The 17,694-nt window shown below is 46.6% G+C and overlaps 1 protein-coding gene across 1 annotated transcript in view; it reads right to left on the bottom strand.

Annotated features, from left to right (window-relative positions):
- Positions 1 to 2,471: 2,471 nt before the first annotated feature.
- The window catches only part of LOC141110421 (uncharacterized), a 366,841-nt gene continuing 351,618 nt past the window's right edge, over positions 2,472 to 17,694 (bottom strand). Inside the window, exon 9 of the mRNA XM_073601766.1 lies at positions 2,472 to 2,856. Coding sequence (XP_073457867.1) covers positions 2,600 to 2,856 — 257 coding nt within the window. The 3' untranslated portion in view covers positions 2,472 to 2,599. The remainder of the gene's footprint in view (positions 2,857 to 17,694) is intronic.

Below are 17,694 nucleotides of genomic sequence, written 5' to 3'. Positions count from 1 at the left end.
CATGGTCAATCTCTATATATACATGTTTGGCAGCATTTACAATCATGGACAGCACCTGTCAGGTAACTAAACATACTGTTTGATTGGTCATCTGAGACCAACTCCGACTCCTCCTTTGTTAGTCAAGTTCTAGTTGCACCTGACTGTCAATTTCTGTAATCATTTTATCAAATGTTCCAAAAGATTCATATATGGTATTCATGGTATTATGGTTCCTGAATAATTTTGACCATTGAACAGACTATTGTGCATGTAATGACTTAAACAATGAAATGACGCTGACAGGTTTTGGAGAGAACAACCATTAGACTGAGAATTGACAATCAGTTTAGATCAACAAGATCTATTCACTTGGAAATTGTGCTAAATGTAGGCTACTTGTACTTAATCATTTGAGAAATGTACTGAGACATTGAGACATGTACTGAGACATTGAGACATGCACTGAGACATTTGCTATTTTGATGAAATGAATGAGAAATTCAATTCAGTTCTGAACAATTGCAAAGTGGTTTGGAGATTTGTCCATGTTGTTTTGAGAATGTCATTTCTGTTTCAAGAAATGAGCCAAAACAATGGAGAAAAACTGTAATAAAAAATAATGCATTCAAATCATGATCCATATACAATAAACCTCATTTTAATGATCTATAAAAATAAATGCAGGTCAAAGTCTGAGTTTAAACCTCTAGGTTGTAAAGTATCCAATCTATTTTTCCATTGTACTTCCAAATTTTTTTAATTAATTCTTTACAACCCAGAGGTTTAAACTCGGACTTTGACCTGCATTTATTTTTATAGATCATTAAAATGAGGTTTATTGTATATGGGTCATGATTTGAATGCATTATTTTTGATTATTATATTTTATATATATATATATATATATATATATATATATATATATATATATATATATATATATATATATATATTTTTTTTTTTTTTTTTTCTGGACATTTGACACCTGACCTCATATATATATATACAGATAGATAGGTAGATAGATAGGTAGATAGATAGATAGATAGATAGATAGATAGATAGATAGATAGATAGATAGATAGATAGACAGACAGATAGACAGACAGACAGATAGACAGATAGATAGACAGACAGATAGATAGATAGATAGATAGATAGATAGATAGATAGATAGATAGATAGATAGATAGATAGATAGATAGATAGATAGATAGATAGATAGATAGATAGATAGATAGATAGATAGATAGATAGATAGATAGATAGATAGATAGATAGATAGATAGATAGATAGATAGATAGATAGATAGATAGATAGATAGATAGAGAGAGAGAGAGAGATATATAATGTTTGTGGGCTCTAAGTAATTTTCTAGCAAAAAATACTAATTTGAACAAAAAGTTCCAGAAAAGGACCATAGATCTCTCAATAAAGAGGACCTGTCATACTTATTTCTATTACAAGAGATGTTTACAGTCCTTAACACCTGAAATAAATGTGATAAAAAATTAAATTAAATTAAAGGGACAGTGTAAAAATAAAGAGTAAATCAAGCCCACATATGTAAATGTTGTTCAAACCACACATGTGAGGTATCACCACGATCATTAGAGCAAGAACAATAATTCTAGCACTCAACCTCCTCTGTAACTCTAAACTGGTAACCTGTAAAAAATGTGAAAGTGTCGCCTGTAGAGATTTTCAAGTACCAAGTATTAATGCTTTACAGTTTTACATTGAATAAGCTCACCAATATTTTGTATATTTATTATTTATGAGTGTGAATTCATTTATTGAATGGTAGCAGCTGTTCTTTGGTCACTTTAATAATATCTCACAGTATAAGGTATATTTGAATAGCAGAAGTTCTTTTCTATATAACAAGTACCGTAGTTTGTCGCCATTCCACGAGCGTGCACAATTTTAAAGCATGACATGTTAGGTATCTATTTATTCGGCATAACATCATCTTTCACATTATATAAAAAAATCGGGCTAACATTATTTTAAATTTAAAAAAAGTGTATTTTTTTCCCAAAACATTGCGTTTGAAAGACCGCTGCGTGGGGGTGACATAAAACATTGCAATGATAGCCATATTATTCTCTAGGGTCTCTGATAAAAAAATCTATATAAATAATGTTTGTAGGTTCTAAGTAATTTTCTAGCAAACAATACAAATTCGAACTTGTGAACAAAAAGTTCCAGAAAAAGCCCGGTCTTCAAGTGGTTAGGGCCAGATTGACTACAGAGTTCCCTCTAGTGGCTAGTCTGCAAATCTTAATATTTATTGTAATAACAACTATAGGAAAGCACAAGCATGTGAATATGTAAGTATTTTAAAGGTCAAGATTTCTGCTTAAAGTTAAACATTCCTGAACAAATATGGCGTATCCTTCCGGAAAAAAAAAGGCAATTATATGCATTGTCAGGAGGGGGGAATACTGTGATACATGGAAGTGTTACACTCATACAGAACATGTCATACATGAACAAGATATTTAATGCCAGTTTGACTTTGAACTTTCAGTCCTAGCAATATACATTTATTGTTCCCCTGAATTCATCCTCCAATGGCCGTTCCTGTTTTCACAAGCAGGCGTCCCGAGATGTTTAGGGATCCAAATTAAACTGGTGGAGGATAAGGATGGCGGTGAGTGTGGAAAAGAGCAGGAAAATGACTTCCCCATTGCTCGGAGCAGTAATGCCGTTTCCCCCATTTCTCGGAGTAGTAGTGCTGGGATTGATGGTGTGTTCACAAGTAAAGTCATTTACAACAGTCATATAATTCATAGTAGAGGAAACAGTTTGAGCATCACACAGAGATTTAGTACCGCATCCTCGAAACTTTTCAGTAGAAGAGATGCTTCCTGCACAATGGCAACCCTAGGGGGGGCCAGAGGGGGCCCTGACCCCCCCAACATTATGCTGTGCCCCACCATGTGCCCCCCCCCCCCCCCCCCCCCCAAAAAAAAAATTTTTTTTTTTTTTTACAAAAAATCAATGTCTAAGAGGGAGAGAGTCCCCAGTCAGCTCCTGCGGGTGATTCCTCCCCCCTCCCCTGCTCGCTGACACTGCATAATGCGAGCGTTCACACAACCACGGCCGCCTGATCTGCTCGAGCCAGGGAGTTGCAGGAAGGACTCCACCAGGACTTTCAGTTACTGAAAAAACAGACTGATTTCTCCCGTCCTTAGGACAGGAGGACCAGCCTGTAAATTCCAAGAGATGCCAGACCAGAGCAGTCAATAGCAGGGGCAGGACAGCAAGAGGAGGCTGGGAAACCCCACAGTGGCAGAACACCAGAGCCCGGAGGCAAGACAACCTTTGCAACCCCAACAGTTCTCCCACTGCTTTGGATCCTTATATTTTCTTGATATGCTGGTGACATATATCTCTTGTTTTCTGCCACCCTGGGGGACCCCAATACAGTAGGAAGGGAGCTCACTGCAGAACATGTGAAAGGGCCCGTTGTGGGGTCGTAGTAAAGGGCCCCAGGATATATATAATTGCATTTTATAGTTGCCCCCCTACTTTTGTCCCTGTCCCCCCATGTGCCCCCCCTAAATTTGAAAGCTGGAGACGCCACTGTTCCTGCAGGAAGAGAATTTTAACACAAGTGACATTTAACTCCTGACTTTCATTAAAATAGATGTAACCCTAAGATGAAAGACATCAGTTTTGTTGTATCATATACAATTGACTTTAATTATAATAAAATGTTTTTTACTTCATTATTTGAACATTTGTTATATCTGTGTTGCTGATCTCCTGCAGTCTTCCCATCTATATACACTCCAACGATGGCTGCATGGCATTTCTCAGGGTGGGTTTGTTGATGGTGACAACAGTGGACCATGCCTATAGTAAGTCTATACACCCAGACAGGGGCGTATCTGCTGTGGGACAAACACAGCGCTTGCCCCGAGCGGCTTTTTTTAGGGGGGCGGCGCCGCCCCCCCTAGGTGACCACGCTATAGCCAAATGACAGCCACAGTGCAGTTGTCCAGTTCTGGAGGGCATCCAAAAGTGGCAGCTGGTGCTCAATTTCTTTTGGGGGGGGGTGCGGCAAACAAACCTTACCCAGTCAATCCCTCCACCCTCCTTCTTTTGATCGTTCGATCGCCGCTTCACTCACCGTCACCCACCAGCCCCACACTTACCAGGTTGCGGCTTAGGCGGCTTCCCCCCTGCATCTCCTCCCGAGTCCCAGTGGTCGCTCCCCCCTGCCGGCCAATTGGGTCTTAGGACTCCCGGACGGGAGAAAAAGCAGTAAGACATTAGTGAATATTAATTTGTCAATGTCACACAAGTGGGTGGGCTCAGGGTGCAGTGCTCTGTGGCCCGAGCCCACCCATTTAGAAGCTAATTAGAGCCTCAGGCTCTAATCATGTGCTTAAAAAAAAACCCATTGAAATCCATGCGTCCGGCACCCTGCATGGAGATTAGGGCTCGGGCGCTTGGATTAGGGGGGCGGTGCCCCTGTGCCCCTTATGAGCGGCCCCCCACTGGCGTCCATTGATGCCCTCACAGAACCGCGCGCGCCCGCTGCTTTGGACACAGCTGAGCACATGTCAGGGAAAAACAGCCAATCACAGTGGCTCTTTACCACATGACCAGTTGTGACCAATCACAGCTACTCAACATTCATTTCCCCTGTGTAGCCTATCAGTGCCGCATATCAGTGCAGCTTCATCAGTGCCTCCTCATTCTCTGACCTGCTGACCCCGTCCTATGTCCCGCTGACCCCATCCTCTGCTCCATTAACCACAATTGTGGCACTTGGATGAACCATGTCTCAGAGTCTGATGAGGAAGCCACAGCTGTTCTTTGTGAATGGCTGCAGCTTCCACATCAGACCCTGAGGCAAGAACGGTATACTGCAGCTGGGGTTAGACAAATTTAGATGGGGGGGCACCCAATTTCAGTCTTGCCTAGGGCAGCACAAAACCAAAATACACCACTGCACCCAGCTCCATAAAGACATGATTTGATGGGTTTGGTGTGTTCTGCACAGAGCCCTGACCTCATCACTATTGAATAGCTTTGGAATGAGTTGGAACATTGATAGTGAGCCAGGTCTTCCCATCCAACATCAGTACCTGACTCCAAAATTGTGTGGAAAATCTTCCTAGAAGGAGTGAAGGCTGTAACAGCTAGAGATGAGTTGAATACACACTATATTGTCAAAAGTATTGGGACTTCTGCCTTTACACGCACATGAACTTTAATGACATCCCAGTCTTAGTCCGTAGGGTTCAATATTGAGTTGGCCCACCCTTTGCAGCTATAACAGCTTCAACTCTTCTGGGAAGGCTGTCCACAAGTGTGTCTATGGGAATGTTTGACCATTCTTCCAGAAGCAAATTTGTGAGGTCAGGCACAGACGTTAGACGAGAAGGCCTGGCTCACAGTCCCCGCTCTAATTCATCTCAAAGGTGTTCTATTGGGTTGAGGTCAGGACTCTGTGCAGGCCAGTCAAGTTCCTCCACCCCAAACTTGCTCATCCATGTCTTTATGGACCTTGCTTTGTGCACTGGTGAGTAGCCATGTTGAAACAGGAAGGGGCCATCCCCAAAAATTGTTCAAAATATCTTGGTATGCTGATATCTTAAGAGTTCTTTTCATTGGAACTAAGGGGCCAAGCCCTACTCCTGAAAAACAACCCCACACCATAATCCCACCTCCACCAAATGATTTGGACCAGTGCACAAAGCAAGGTCAATGAAGACATGGATGAGCGAGTTTGGGGTGGAGGAACTTGCCCGGCCTGCACAGAGTCCTGACCTCAACCCGATAGAACACCTTTGGGATGAATTCAAGCAGAGACTGCAAGCCAGGCCTTCTCATCCAACATCAGCACCTGACCAAAAATTCCCATAGACAAACTCCTAAACCTTGTGGACGGCCTTCTCAGAAGAGTTAAAGCTGTTATAGCTGCAAAGGGTGGGCAAACTGAATATTGAACCCTACGGACTTAGACTGGGATGCCATTTAAATTCATGTGCGTGTAAAGGCAGGCATCCCAATACTTTTGATAATACTGGGGTTAATTTACTAAAGGCAAATAGACTGTGCACTTTGCAAAGGGCAGTTGCACTCTGCAGGAGCACTTGCTCCAGAGCTCGGTAAATGAGCAGAAGCTCTGCTGACTTTCATCATCCAATCAAGTGCAAGTAAAAATGCAGTTTTCCTTCCCTGTCTTTCAGGACAGCCACTTTGAGAGACCTTGGCTCCTCCTCTTCCTGGGAAACACTGCGCCAGCCCCCATAAATTTATACCTCCCCCTGCCAGCCTCAGTTATTTGTGTTTCCCCCGGTGGGGAGACACTATTTTAGAAGCCAGGCCTAGGCAGTCAGGGAGACTGGGGGCTGTATTTCTAAGAAAGTCCCTAACCAGGAGACAGGGGTTCTCTGGGGCAACGGCAGGCTACTTACCAGCCGCATATCGTCTGCCTCCCCCACTTCGCCGAGCACTGGTGGAAGTCTGGGGGGGCCCTCTTTCACAGCTACAGGGCTGTTTGCAGGAGGCATCTCTGTCCCCCCTGTACAGCGTACAGGCCGCAGTGGAGCCGAGTGGGCCGGACAGCGGGTGACGTAATTTTCGGTGGGGGGGGAACGGCCTTTGACCCTGCGGCTTCCGGTTCCGGGTCGTGTGGCGCCGATAGAGGGCCGGGCACAGGCTGGATAGGAGTTTTTTCACTGCACAGGCAGTGTGAAGACTCCACAGGCCGCCCACCAGCATGTCAGAAGCGGATGCTCAGACGGCGCTCAGCGATGCCATCTCCAGCCAGCCTAAAGTAAGGGTACCCTGGGGAAGGGTTCCCCCTCTACCTAGGCTCTCCCTCCCCCCTTATGGTTCCTGTAGGGGGGGGGAGGAACCCCTCTAGGTGGGCAGGGGGGGGGAGACCAGGTCCCTCATTTTTGAGGAGGAACTTGACTCTCCCCATGGTTGTATTTCTGTGTGAGGTTTGGTGGGGATATTGATTGGTCTTAGTTTTTTACATGTTTTTCAGAAATCTTCTGAGAAAAAAACCCCACATAGCTCTAAGAGAAAATGTGCCTCCTCTAGGGGAGGCTTGGAAAAAGGTCCTATGTAGGGACTGTATTGATGCATTAGTTAATGAAAAAGCATCTGAACAGGAGTCAGGGTTAGCAGCATCAGTCAAGGAATTATCCTCAACTTTCCAATCTTTTAAAACCCTGTTTGAAGGGTTACAGGTTCCCCTTAAACCCTCACCTGCATCGCAGAATACAACCCCGCTTTTGGCACAGGACTCTGCATCTTCCCATCCTGGGGCCACTACTTCAGCAGAAGGAGTGGCAGGCACTTCCAGAGAGGAAGCTAGGGAGGAACCAGACAGTACTACCTCCGGTTCTCAGGATGAATCAGAGGGGGAGAGTAGGAACGGGGAGTGCAGAAGGCCCTCAAGGTATAAGTTGTCCCTTGATGAGGTAGAGGATATCCTAGGGGCTATCTACACCACCCTGAGTATCCAGGAGGACAAAAAAACCCTATCTCTCCATGACCAGATGTATAGGGGCTTAAAGGAACAGAAAAGAAAAGTATTTCCTGTTCATGAGGTCCTAATAGATATGGTCAAAAAAGAATGGCTTCCCTTTTTCGGACGATCCTGCCTCAATCTGGAACAAGAACCCCAGATTGGACGCAGCATTCTCGCAAGTGTCCAGACACACAGATCTGGCCTTCGAGGATCTTGGAGCTCTGACAGATACCATGGACTAGAGAATTGATTCCATGTTAAAAAAGACCTGAAACCAGAGATGGCAGTCACGGTGGTGGCCCGAAACCTCGAGCACTGGCTTACACAAATCCAGGCTCATATAGAGGCAGGTACGGCAAAGGAGACTATTTTGTCGTCCTTTCCAACAATTCTAAGAGGCGTAGCATATATAGCAGATGCTTCGGCTGAGTCAGTGCGCATGTCAGCCAGGACTGCTGCACTTGCCAACTCAGCCAGAAGAGCCCTCTGGCTCAAAACATGGCCAGGCGACAATGCCTCAAAAATTAAACTTTGTGGCATTCCGCTGACCGGTGATCTGCTCTTTGGCCCAGGTCTAGAGACAGTGTTAGACCGTACCGCCGATAAAAAGAAGGCGTTCCCAGTGAAACCAAAACCCCCGAATCAACTCAAGAGGGGGTTTCATCCACAAAAAAAAGGCCTCCCAAGACACAGGAGAAAAAAACTTGGAGCCAAAGGGGTAAGGGCAAAGGAGGAGCGATTTTTCACCCTCCTGAGCAGCCCAGTAAGACCCAGTGACTCAGGGATCACAGTCGGGGGAAGATTGGGAGCCTTCCTTCCACAATGGGAAGTAATCTCCCCCAACCAATTCATCCTTGGGATCATACGAAGGGGGTACTGTCTAGAATTTACAGAGCCCCCTCCACGTTGAAGCTTCATAACGCTTCTCCCCAGGTGTACGGCATAAGCAGAAGCCCTCCTAGGGGCATTAAAGGAACTAGAACAATAGAATGTAGTGTGCAGAGTTCCAAAAGAAGAAGAAGGGACAGGCTTTTATTCACACGTGTTCGTTGTGAGAAAGCCCTCGGGGAGTTACAGGTTAATTCTAAACCTGAAACCTCTGAACAAAGTGATTATTTACAAAAGATTCCTGATGGAATCCATATTCACAGTCAGGGCGTTACTACCCCAGAACTGTTACATGGTGTCACTGGATTTGAAAGATGCTTACCTCCACATCCCCATCGCGGAGGCCTTTCAAAAGTTCCTGCGCCTGGCAGTAAAGGTAGAAGACGAAACTATTTATCTGCAGTTTCAGGTGCTGCCATTTGGCCTATCCTCGACACCCCGAGTATTTACGAAGGTCATTGCAGAGGCCATAGCTTTTTTGCGAATCAGGGGGGTATCAATTATTGCAAACCTAGACGATCTACTTCTCTTCGCACCATCCTCAGAGCAACTAATCAGGGATCTGGAAATAACAAACACAACCCTGAAAGGGATAGGATGGCTTCTAAATCTGGAAAAATCCAGCCTTATTCCCGCTCAACAGATTTCCTATCTAGGATACCTGCTGGATTCTACTCAGCTGAGAGTTTTTCTCCCACCAGAGAAAATTCTGAAGCTAGACCAAGCAGTAGCGTGCCTTCAGAGCAATCAGCAGGTATCAATATGGGTGGCCATGTCAACCCTAGGCCTACTAACTTCTGCTATTCTGGCAGTCCAGTGGGCAGGCCTTCACTTCCATCCCCTGCAGGCACTGATTCTAAAGGTGTGGGACCACAGCCAGGAGCCTTTAGACACCCTGCTTTCAATCCCTCTTCGGATCAAAAGGTCCCTCTGGTGGTGGAGGAAGCAGATAAATCTGTCACAAGGGCGCCTGTGGATCATTCCAGTATCCAGAGTAATTACTACGGACGCAAGTGGCAGAGGCTGGGGGCACATCTGGGACCTCGGTTGGTGCAGGGAACATGGAAAAAGGAGAAGCTCAAAAGGAACTAAAAGGAACTAAAAGCAGTGGGATTGGCACTCAGAGCTTTCAGAGAAGACCTTCTGGGACAACATATCCAGGTATGGTCCGACAACTGTTCGGTCATTGCTTATATAAACAAGCAAGGTGGCATGAGAAGCTGGGTTCTGTTAAGCCTAGCCACAGAGATCCTCGGCTGGGTGGAAGCCAATGGGCTGTCCCTTTCAGCAGTGTTCCTGAAGGGAGAGGAAAATATAGTGGCCTATTTTTTCAGCCGGACACAGCTGAGAGAGGCCGACTGGGTACTCAATCAGGAGGTTTTCGACCTCATAGTCAAGAGGTGGGGCCTCCCAGAAGTAGACCTATTTGCCTCAAGAAGCAATACAAAGACCCCATATTTCTTCTCTCTTAGCAGATGGGAGAACGCGCTAGGGGTAAATTCCCTGGCACAAAGCTGGCACTTCAGAGTTTGCTATGCCTTCCCACCTCTGGTGCTTCTACCAGCAGTTCTAAGAAAATTCCAGGTAGAAAACACCACGCTAATTTTAGTGGCTCCCTACTGGCCCAAGAGAGCTTGGTTCTCGATCCTCGGTCGGTTTGCAGCGGAACCTCCCTGGCTCCTTCCGACCAGAAAGGATCTCCTATCGCAGGGCCCAGTTCTCTGTCCCCAGGTAGGCCGCTGGAACTTAGCCGCCTGGCTTCTGAAGAAGAGATTCTAAGAAGCAAGAATCTACCAAAAGGTTTGGGGGCGCTTTAGAGCTTGGTGCCAAGAAAACTCTTTTAAAGTGCAGAGCCCTATAGCTGTCCTGGAGTTTCTGCAATGCGGGGCTGATAAGGGGTTAGCCATCAGTACCCTTAAAAGCCAAGTGTCAGCGCTTAGCATGTACCTAGAGAAATCCCTGGTCACCAACTCCTGGGTGGTCAGGTTTTTCAGAGCCCTTTCAAGACAGAGACCAGTGCAGGGTCCTTCCTTCCCTAAGTGGGACCTTTCCCTGGTCTTACAGGTTTTGACAGAACCCCCGTTCGAGCCTTTAGAGGAGTGTACTCTAAAGGACCTAACGTATAAGGCTGTTTTTTTGGTGGCTGTAACCACAGCCAGGAGGGTCAGTGAAATAGAGGCTCTTTCAATTAGACCCCCCTTTTGTGCTGTGTTTTCGGATAGAGTCGTTTTTAAGACTGACCCGGCTTTTTTACCGAAGGTGGCTTCGAAATACCATAGAAGCCAGGAGGTAATTTTGCCAACTTTTTGTCCTAATCCCTGTGAAAGTGAAAGGGAGTTTAGGTTTCATACTTTAGACTTCAGGAAATGTATCCTACGTTATTTAGAGCTGACGAAGTGTTTTAGAAAGTCAGACACTCTCTTTATTTCTTTTTGCGGAGCAAGAAAGGGACAGAAGGCATCTAGATGCACTATTGCCAGATGGCTCAGAATAGCTATTAGTCAGGCCTACAGGCTAGCGGGTAGAGAAGCCCCCGTTTGGAATTAAAGCACGCACTACCAGAGCTATGGCAGCTTCAGAGGCGGAAAGAGCAGGAGCAACGCCAGAGCAGATTTGCAAGGCAGCCGTATGGTCCAGTTTCACCAAATTTGTGAAACACTACAGAGTGGATCTGGTATCAGCAAGTGAGCAATCCTTTGGGCGAAAGGTATTTCAAGCTGTTGTCCCACCCTAAGTGGTAAGTGCTCGTCTATCCTCTCAAGGTGGCTGTCCTGAAAGACTACTGGAAAAGACGTTACCGGTAAGCATAACTTTAATTTTTTTTATTTTCCTTGCATGTGATTGGGTATTCTTTGCAAAGGGAATCTTTACCTCATTTACTAAGTTCTGGAGCAACTGCACTTGCTGAGGGCAACTGCACTTTACAAAGTGCACAGTCTATTTGCCTTTAGTAAATCAACCCCATAGTGTATATCATTTGTTCTGCCTAGGAAACGCTCAACGACCAAGTCCTCCTCTGGTCCTGTGTAAGCTTGAAGTTAATTCTAGTTGGAGCTTACACAAGGTTCAGGACTCTCTGCCCACCTCTATGTGACAGCACTGGGCCAATCACCAAGCACCAACACTGTCACATGGGAAGGTAGGGGCTGAGTGATGTCTGAGGTCAATATACTAGGACAAGACACATTTGCATCATGAAACTGCAATATGTAAGGTGTTATCAAACGTGTATGAAAATTACCATATGTGGTTGTCCGTGCATAGCTCACACACTGGGGTTAATTATGTTCCTAAGGAGTGATTCTAACTGTGGGGGGAGGGGACTCACAAGAGGAGTAGACCGTTCGGTGTTCCTCTGTACAAGGAACACACCATCGGTCTCCTCCCACCCAGGTCCACGGTCCTGCTTAGTTACCGGGCAATCGCGGGTGCCCGGAGGACATCGCAGCCACCGGGCATGCACACCAGCACCCGAGAGACGCAGCGGGCACGTGCGCGCCCCCTGGGGGGCCTGGAAGGCCATCACGTCATGTGACGGCGACACAGGATAACAGCTGCACCGTCCCGCCGTCATATGACGGTGGGCGGGCAGCAAGTGGTTAATAAACCTAAGGTGTACTACAGGTTTACTCACCACAATGAAATAATGGAGGAGCACTGTTGTCATTCCAGATTGGGACTACAGAACACCTTTACATCTCCTCTTCTCCATGACATAGAGGGAGATGTTTTGTACCTCATATATAGGGCCGCTGATAGGGGGGTACCTCCTGTAGGGGGCCCGGGTACACGGGGGGGGGACAGCAGGAGGATCAGTGGAGCAGAGAATGGAACGATGACAGAACAATGCCCTGTGTGGCTCTCTGCAGCATTTGAAAGACGGTTTCTCCCGCTCTCCCTCCCGCCGGCTTTCAGCTGATGGGTGAGAGACACACATGGCCGAATTTAGGGGGGTGCTGGGTTGGGCTGTGCCAGATTTTAGTTCTGCCCCCCAGGCCTCCCTTGGATGTTGTGTCTGGCCGACGCCCGCTGAGCGCCTTCCCCCGACCACCCCAGCCTGCACTTAGCACCGGGACAAGGAGACGGGAGGCTGGAGCACTGAGAGAAGAAGAGGCAGAGAATAAACAGCCAGGAGGAGATGTGCTGTGTTGTGTTCTCGCCTCGTATCAGAAGAGCGCTCATCTATACAGTACATGAGACAGGATCACTCTTAGATTGCATTTGACTGTATTATACCTCCCAACTTTTGAACTTTTGAATAATGCCGCGTACACACGAGTGGACTTTATGGCAAACTTTGCCCGGCGGACGGACAATTCGATCGTGTGTGGGCTCCAGCGGACTTTGTTTTCTCAAAAGTTGGATGGACTTAGATTTGAAACATGTTTTAAATTAATCCGTCGAAATCGAGTCCGGTCGAAAAGTCAGCCGTCTGTATGCTAGTTCGACGGACATAAAGCCACGCTAGGGCAGCTATTGGCTACTGGCTATGAACTTCCTTGTTTTAGTCCGGTCATACGTCATCACGTACAAGTTCGACGGACTTTGGTGGATTGTGTGTAGGCAAGTCCGTTCATTCAGAAAGTCCGTCGTAAAGTACGTCGAAAAGTCTGCCGTAAAGTCCGCTCGTGTGTACGCGGCATAAGAGACACTTGAGGTAAGGGATGACTTGCGGCACGCGTATCGGCAAAATGTGTGTGGCCAAACTCTTGCCAGTGTGAGGGGCTTAAGTGGAATGGTTAAACAAAACCTGTCTGTGGGAAGATGTGTGTGATGCCTGGTACAGTACCTTCCATGCTAGCAGTGGGCAGGGCCCTTTCTTGTAGCTGGGTGAGGACAGGAGGTTACGGAGGTTCTCTGCTCCTTCCAGAGGATCTGTTTGCTGTGAGATACAGCTGTCCCTGGCTGCCTACACCTCCCACTCCTTCTCCCGCTTCGGTCAGCCTGTTCTCCGGTCCTTGGAGGTCCTCAGAGCTCTTCTCCCTCCAGGGCCATTCATTCCCTGCTGCCCTCGCTGCTCACCTTGCCCGCGCCATCCTTGAGCCGGATGTGGTCGTCCTGCCCACACCTGTGGCATTCACTGTCCCGCTCCCCATACCAGCTGCCACTACACTCTACCTATTGGCCCAGTGTCTGATGTGGTCAGTACACCCCTGGGTCGCAGAGTCCCGTCACAGGAAGGCACCGACATTCCTGATTGATCACAGGCTTATGAAGGTGCCGCCTCTGGCAGGAAGAAGTGAGCAGTGCCGGCTGAAAAAAATTCCTGCTGGTGCCTGCGCCAGTGCACCCCTGTCAGGGAAGTCAATGGAGCCAAGAACCGTGACTTGTCCCGGCATTGGGCTCCACTCTTGGACGTTGCTTTGATTCGCTGGGATGCCGGGACTTACATCAAATTCCGGGACAGTCTCGGTGAATCCGGGACAGTTGAAAGGTATGCTATACACAGACACACACCTCCCCCTATCCTTATTTTCTGCTGCCGGGAGATGAGCAGCCCTTGGAGGAAATAGGGGTGGTGTGTGTGTGTACAGTCCAATGCTATCTAAGAGCGAGCCTGTCTCATGTAATGTATAGACGAGTACTCTTCTGACACGAGGCAAAAGCACAACACAGGGCATCACCTCCTGGCTTTGCACTGGCTTCCCCCTGTAAGTTGGGAGAGGGAGATGGGTGAATATCTGTGCTGGGAAGTGTAATGGAGATTTGGGGAAGGGGGATATGTGCTAGAAGGAAGAATGAGGGGGGGTGTTTGTGCTAGGAGGAGGGTTGGGGGGGTTTAAGCCAGGAGGGGGGAACGTTTGTGCTAGGAGAGGGGTGGGGGATTTGGGTAGGGAGGAAGGAAGAGGGGCATATGCTAGGAGGGAGGATTTGTGGGAATTTGTCCTAGGAAGGGGATTGGAGAAATAAAATTGGAGAGGAGATGGGGGGGATTTTGTGCCAGGAGGGGGTGAAGGAATATGGGCTAATAGGAGGGATTTGTGCTGACATGGGGGATTTGGAGGAGAAGATTTGTGCTAGGATAGAAAGTTTGGGAAGAAAGAGGATATGTGCTAATGGGTTGATTTTTTTTGTTTTTTTGGGTGAGGAATTTGTGCTAGGAAGGGAATTGGGATGGGATTTGAGCTGGGGTTGGGGGCAAAGATTAGTGCTGGGAGGGGGATTTGAACTGGGAGTTGGGGGAATATGTGCAATATTGTTTTGGAGAATTTTGGATTCCAGACAGAATTTATGTTTTTTTTATGTATGACAGAATATTTGTGTCCACTAATAATGATTTTCATGTATTATTAGTAAAGATATCATTTTAATATTTTCATGGGGGGAGGGGGGCTGTCAGGTAGGCTGCACGGGGCCCCATGATTTTTAACAGTGGCTCTGCTCAGATACTGTAGCAACTGGATCTTAAGCTGCGTACACACGGGTGGACTTTTCGACCGGACTGGTCCGACGGACTTTCCGATGGACTTTTAACGGACTTTTGACAGACTTCCGACTGACTTTTTAATGAACGGACTTACCTACACACGATCACACCAAAGTCCGACGGATTCGTACGTGATGACGTACATCGGACTAAAATAAGGATGTTGATAGCCAATAGCCAATAGCTGCCCTAGCGTTGGTTTTTGTCCGTTGGACTAGCATACAGACGAGCGGATTTCTGGGTCCGGCGGAGTTACGACGTAAAGATTTGAAGCGTGTTCCAAATCTAAAGTCCGTCAGATTTTCAACTGGAAAAGTCTGCTGAAGGTCCGATGAAGCCCACACACAATCGGATTGTCCGCTGGACTCGGTCCGTCGGACCAGTTCGGTCAAAAAGTCCGACCGTGTGTACGCTGCATTATTTTCTTGAAAAAACTCATCCCCACACAGTTAGTACATTTTGTATCACATCCCCATCCCTTTAGATTATAAGCTTTCATGAGCAGGGCCCTTCTTGCCTTAAATTGCATTGTAACTGTAAGGGTCAGTAAAGACTGTCCCTAATTATATACTTACTTTCTGCTTTACTGTGGCTTACCCTTTAAAGACTTACTCTAAGTTAAGTTCACCTTTACAGAAAAATCTGTAAGGTGAACTTACACAGGACTGCGTCCTCACCCCCCCCCCCCCCCCAATTCCGCTGACCTGGATTGTGGTGATCTCCCGTTCTAAGCCCTGGTATAGTCGCTTCAGGGGTCCAGGGCTTAGAAATCCCTGCAGCTGAATCTCCATAACGTACCCCTATCAGAAGGGACGTTTCAGAGCATTCTAATTGGTCTGCGCAGACCAATCAGAACCTGCGTATCCCGTCCTGTCAGCATGAATGCTGAGGGGATTTCTAAGCCCCGGACCCCTGAGGTGGCTATACTGGGGTTCAGAACGGGAGATCGCCGTGCAACAGATTAGCGGGATGGGGGGGGGGTCCTGTGTAAGTTCAGCTTACAGATATTTCTGTAAAGGGGAACTTACACTTTAAAATTTGCTTTGTGCTGACAGTTTCATGTGTGGCAACAATGTTACATAGTTATATAGTTACATAGTAGGTGAGGTTGAAAAAAGACACAAGCCCATCAAGTCCAACCTATGTGTGTGATTATGTGTCAGTATTACATTGTATATCCCTGTATGTTGCGGTCATTCAGGTGCTTATCTAATAGTTTCTTGAAGTTATTGATGCTCCCCGCTGAGACCACCGATTGTGGAAAGGAATTCCACATCCTTGCCGCTCTTATGCCCCGTACACACGGTCGGATTTTCCGATGGAAAATGTCCGATCGGAGCGTGTTGTCGGAAATTCCGACCGTGTGTGGGCTCCATCGGACATTTTCCATCTGATTTTCCGACACACAAAGTTGGAGAGCAGGAGATAAAATTTTCTGACAACAAAATCCGATCGCGTCAATTCCGACCGTGTGTGGCCTGTTCCGACGCACAAAGTGCCACGCATGCTCAGAAGAAATTCCAAGACGGAACAGCTCGGTCTGGTAAAATTAGCGTTCACAATGGATACAGCACTTTCGTCACGCTGCAATGTTAAAAATGGTTTAATACAGCGCACTCTCTTCTTCTTTATAATGAGACAAGAATTAAGTAGTTTTGCTGCTCATATTCACACACACTTCTCACAAACTTTTATTTTTGTTTTGTTATTGGGATTCCCTGAATATATTGTTATTAGTTGTCACATCTGACAGAATTTTTTTTTTTTATTTAATTTTTTGGGGGATTTTAAGCCTTTTTTTTCTTTAATGTTTGGATTTTTTCCAAGGCTCATCTTTGTTCAATGTTATTTTTATTTTTCCTCCAGAATATTTTTGTGTGTGTTTTGTGTGTCAAGTTACCCCAACACCATTGATATCTTTTATTATTTAATCTCAAGGAGATTGTTTGGTGTTGGTGTCCCTTGTTCATTTCACATTGTATATTTGAAATGTACCTGAATCCTCACAAACCAACTGTCATTTTTGAAGTAAAACACATAGGAGAGTATAATTCAAAACAAAAATCCTTTATTAAGGGATCAGAACCAAAGAGGAAGGCAACACTGGATCAACATGAGAAATTAGTGAAGCCTGAGACCCCCACGGCAGACATCAATTCTTGAACATCAAAATTGGTGGCCTGAGGAGTCCATATGTAAGGGAGGGCAGTCTGATCCAGAATTCGCAGAGATCCGGATAGCAGCAGATGACATCTGTGTCCCCAGGCTGTGGTACCACAAGAGGCTGTATTTTTTGGCCGACCAGACTGGATCCAGGGTCCTCACTTTCTGGTCTTCCTTTCACGCTTCCTTCCAGGCTGTGGCTGTGCAGTTGGAGATGTGGCAGGAGGAGGAGAAGGACCTGGAGGAGGAGGAGGACTGGGAGGACCTGGAGGAGAGGGAGGACGAGGAGGAGGACCTGCAGGTGGAGGAGGAGGACCATCGCAAAGGTGTGTCTGAGCTGTCATTTGGCCCCTCATACCTTTGTTAAGAGCCTCCAATATGAGCGCCTCACACATGACTTGCTGGCCCTCCTCCATCCTCTGCATTTTATAGGCAATGACAGCAGCAATGTCCTCCTCCACGGTCTGTCGTGCTCCCAGGACCTCTGTAGCCCTCCAAAAGAGTCCTCTGGTAGCCTCCTCTAGGGCACTCCTCCTACTGCCACTTTCTCTTTTCAGGGGGGGTGGAGGGACCTGCAGATCAGTCAGCAGGCTCGGCCCGGCCACCTCCTGGCTGAGACTTCCCTGTGTATGAAAAAGGGACATGGTTTTAGTTTTTGCTTCATCAATCACAATCCTAAATTAGTACTCCCAACTAACATCTAGTTAACATCATTGATTGGACAAG

This window comes from Aquarana catesbeiana, linkage group LG10, assembly GCF_042186555.1.
Source record: "Aquarana catesbeiana isolate 2022-GZ linkage group LG10, ASM4218655v1, whole genome shotgun sequence".
NCBI lineage: Eukaryota > Metazoa > Chordata > Amphibia > Anura > Ranidae > Aquarana > Aquarana catesbeiana.
Note: the sequence above shows the minus strand (reverse complement) of the source record. Positions and strands in the feature narration are given on the sequence as shown.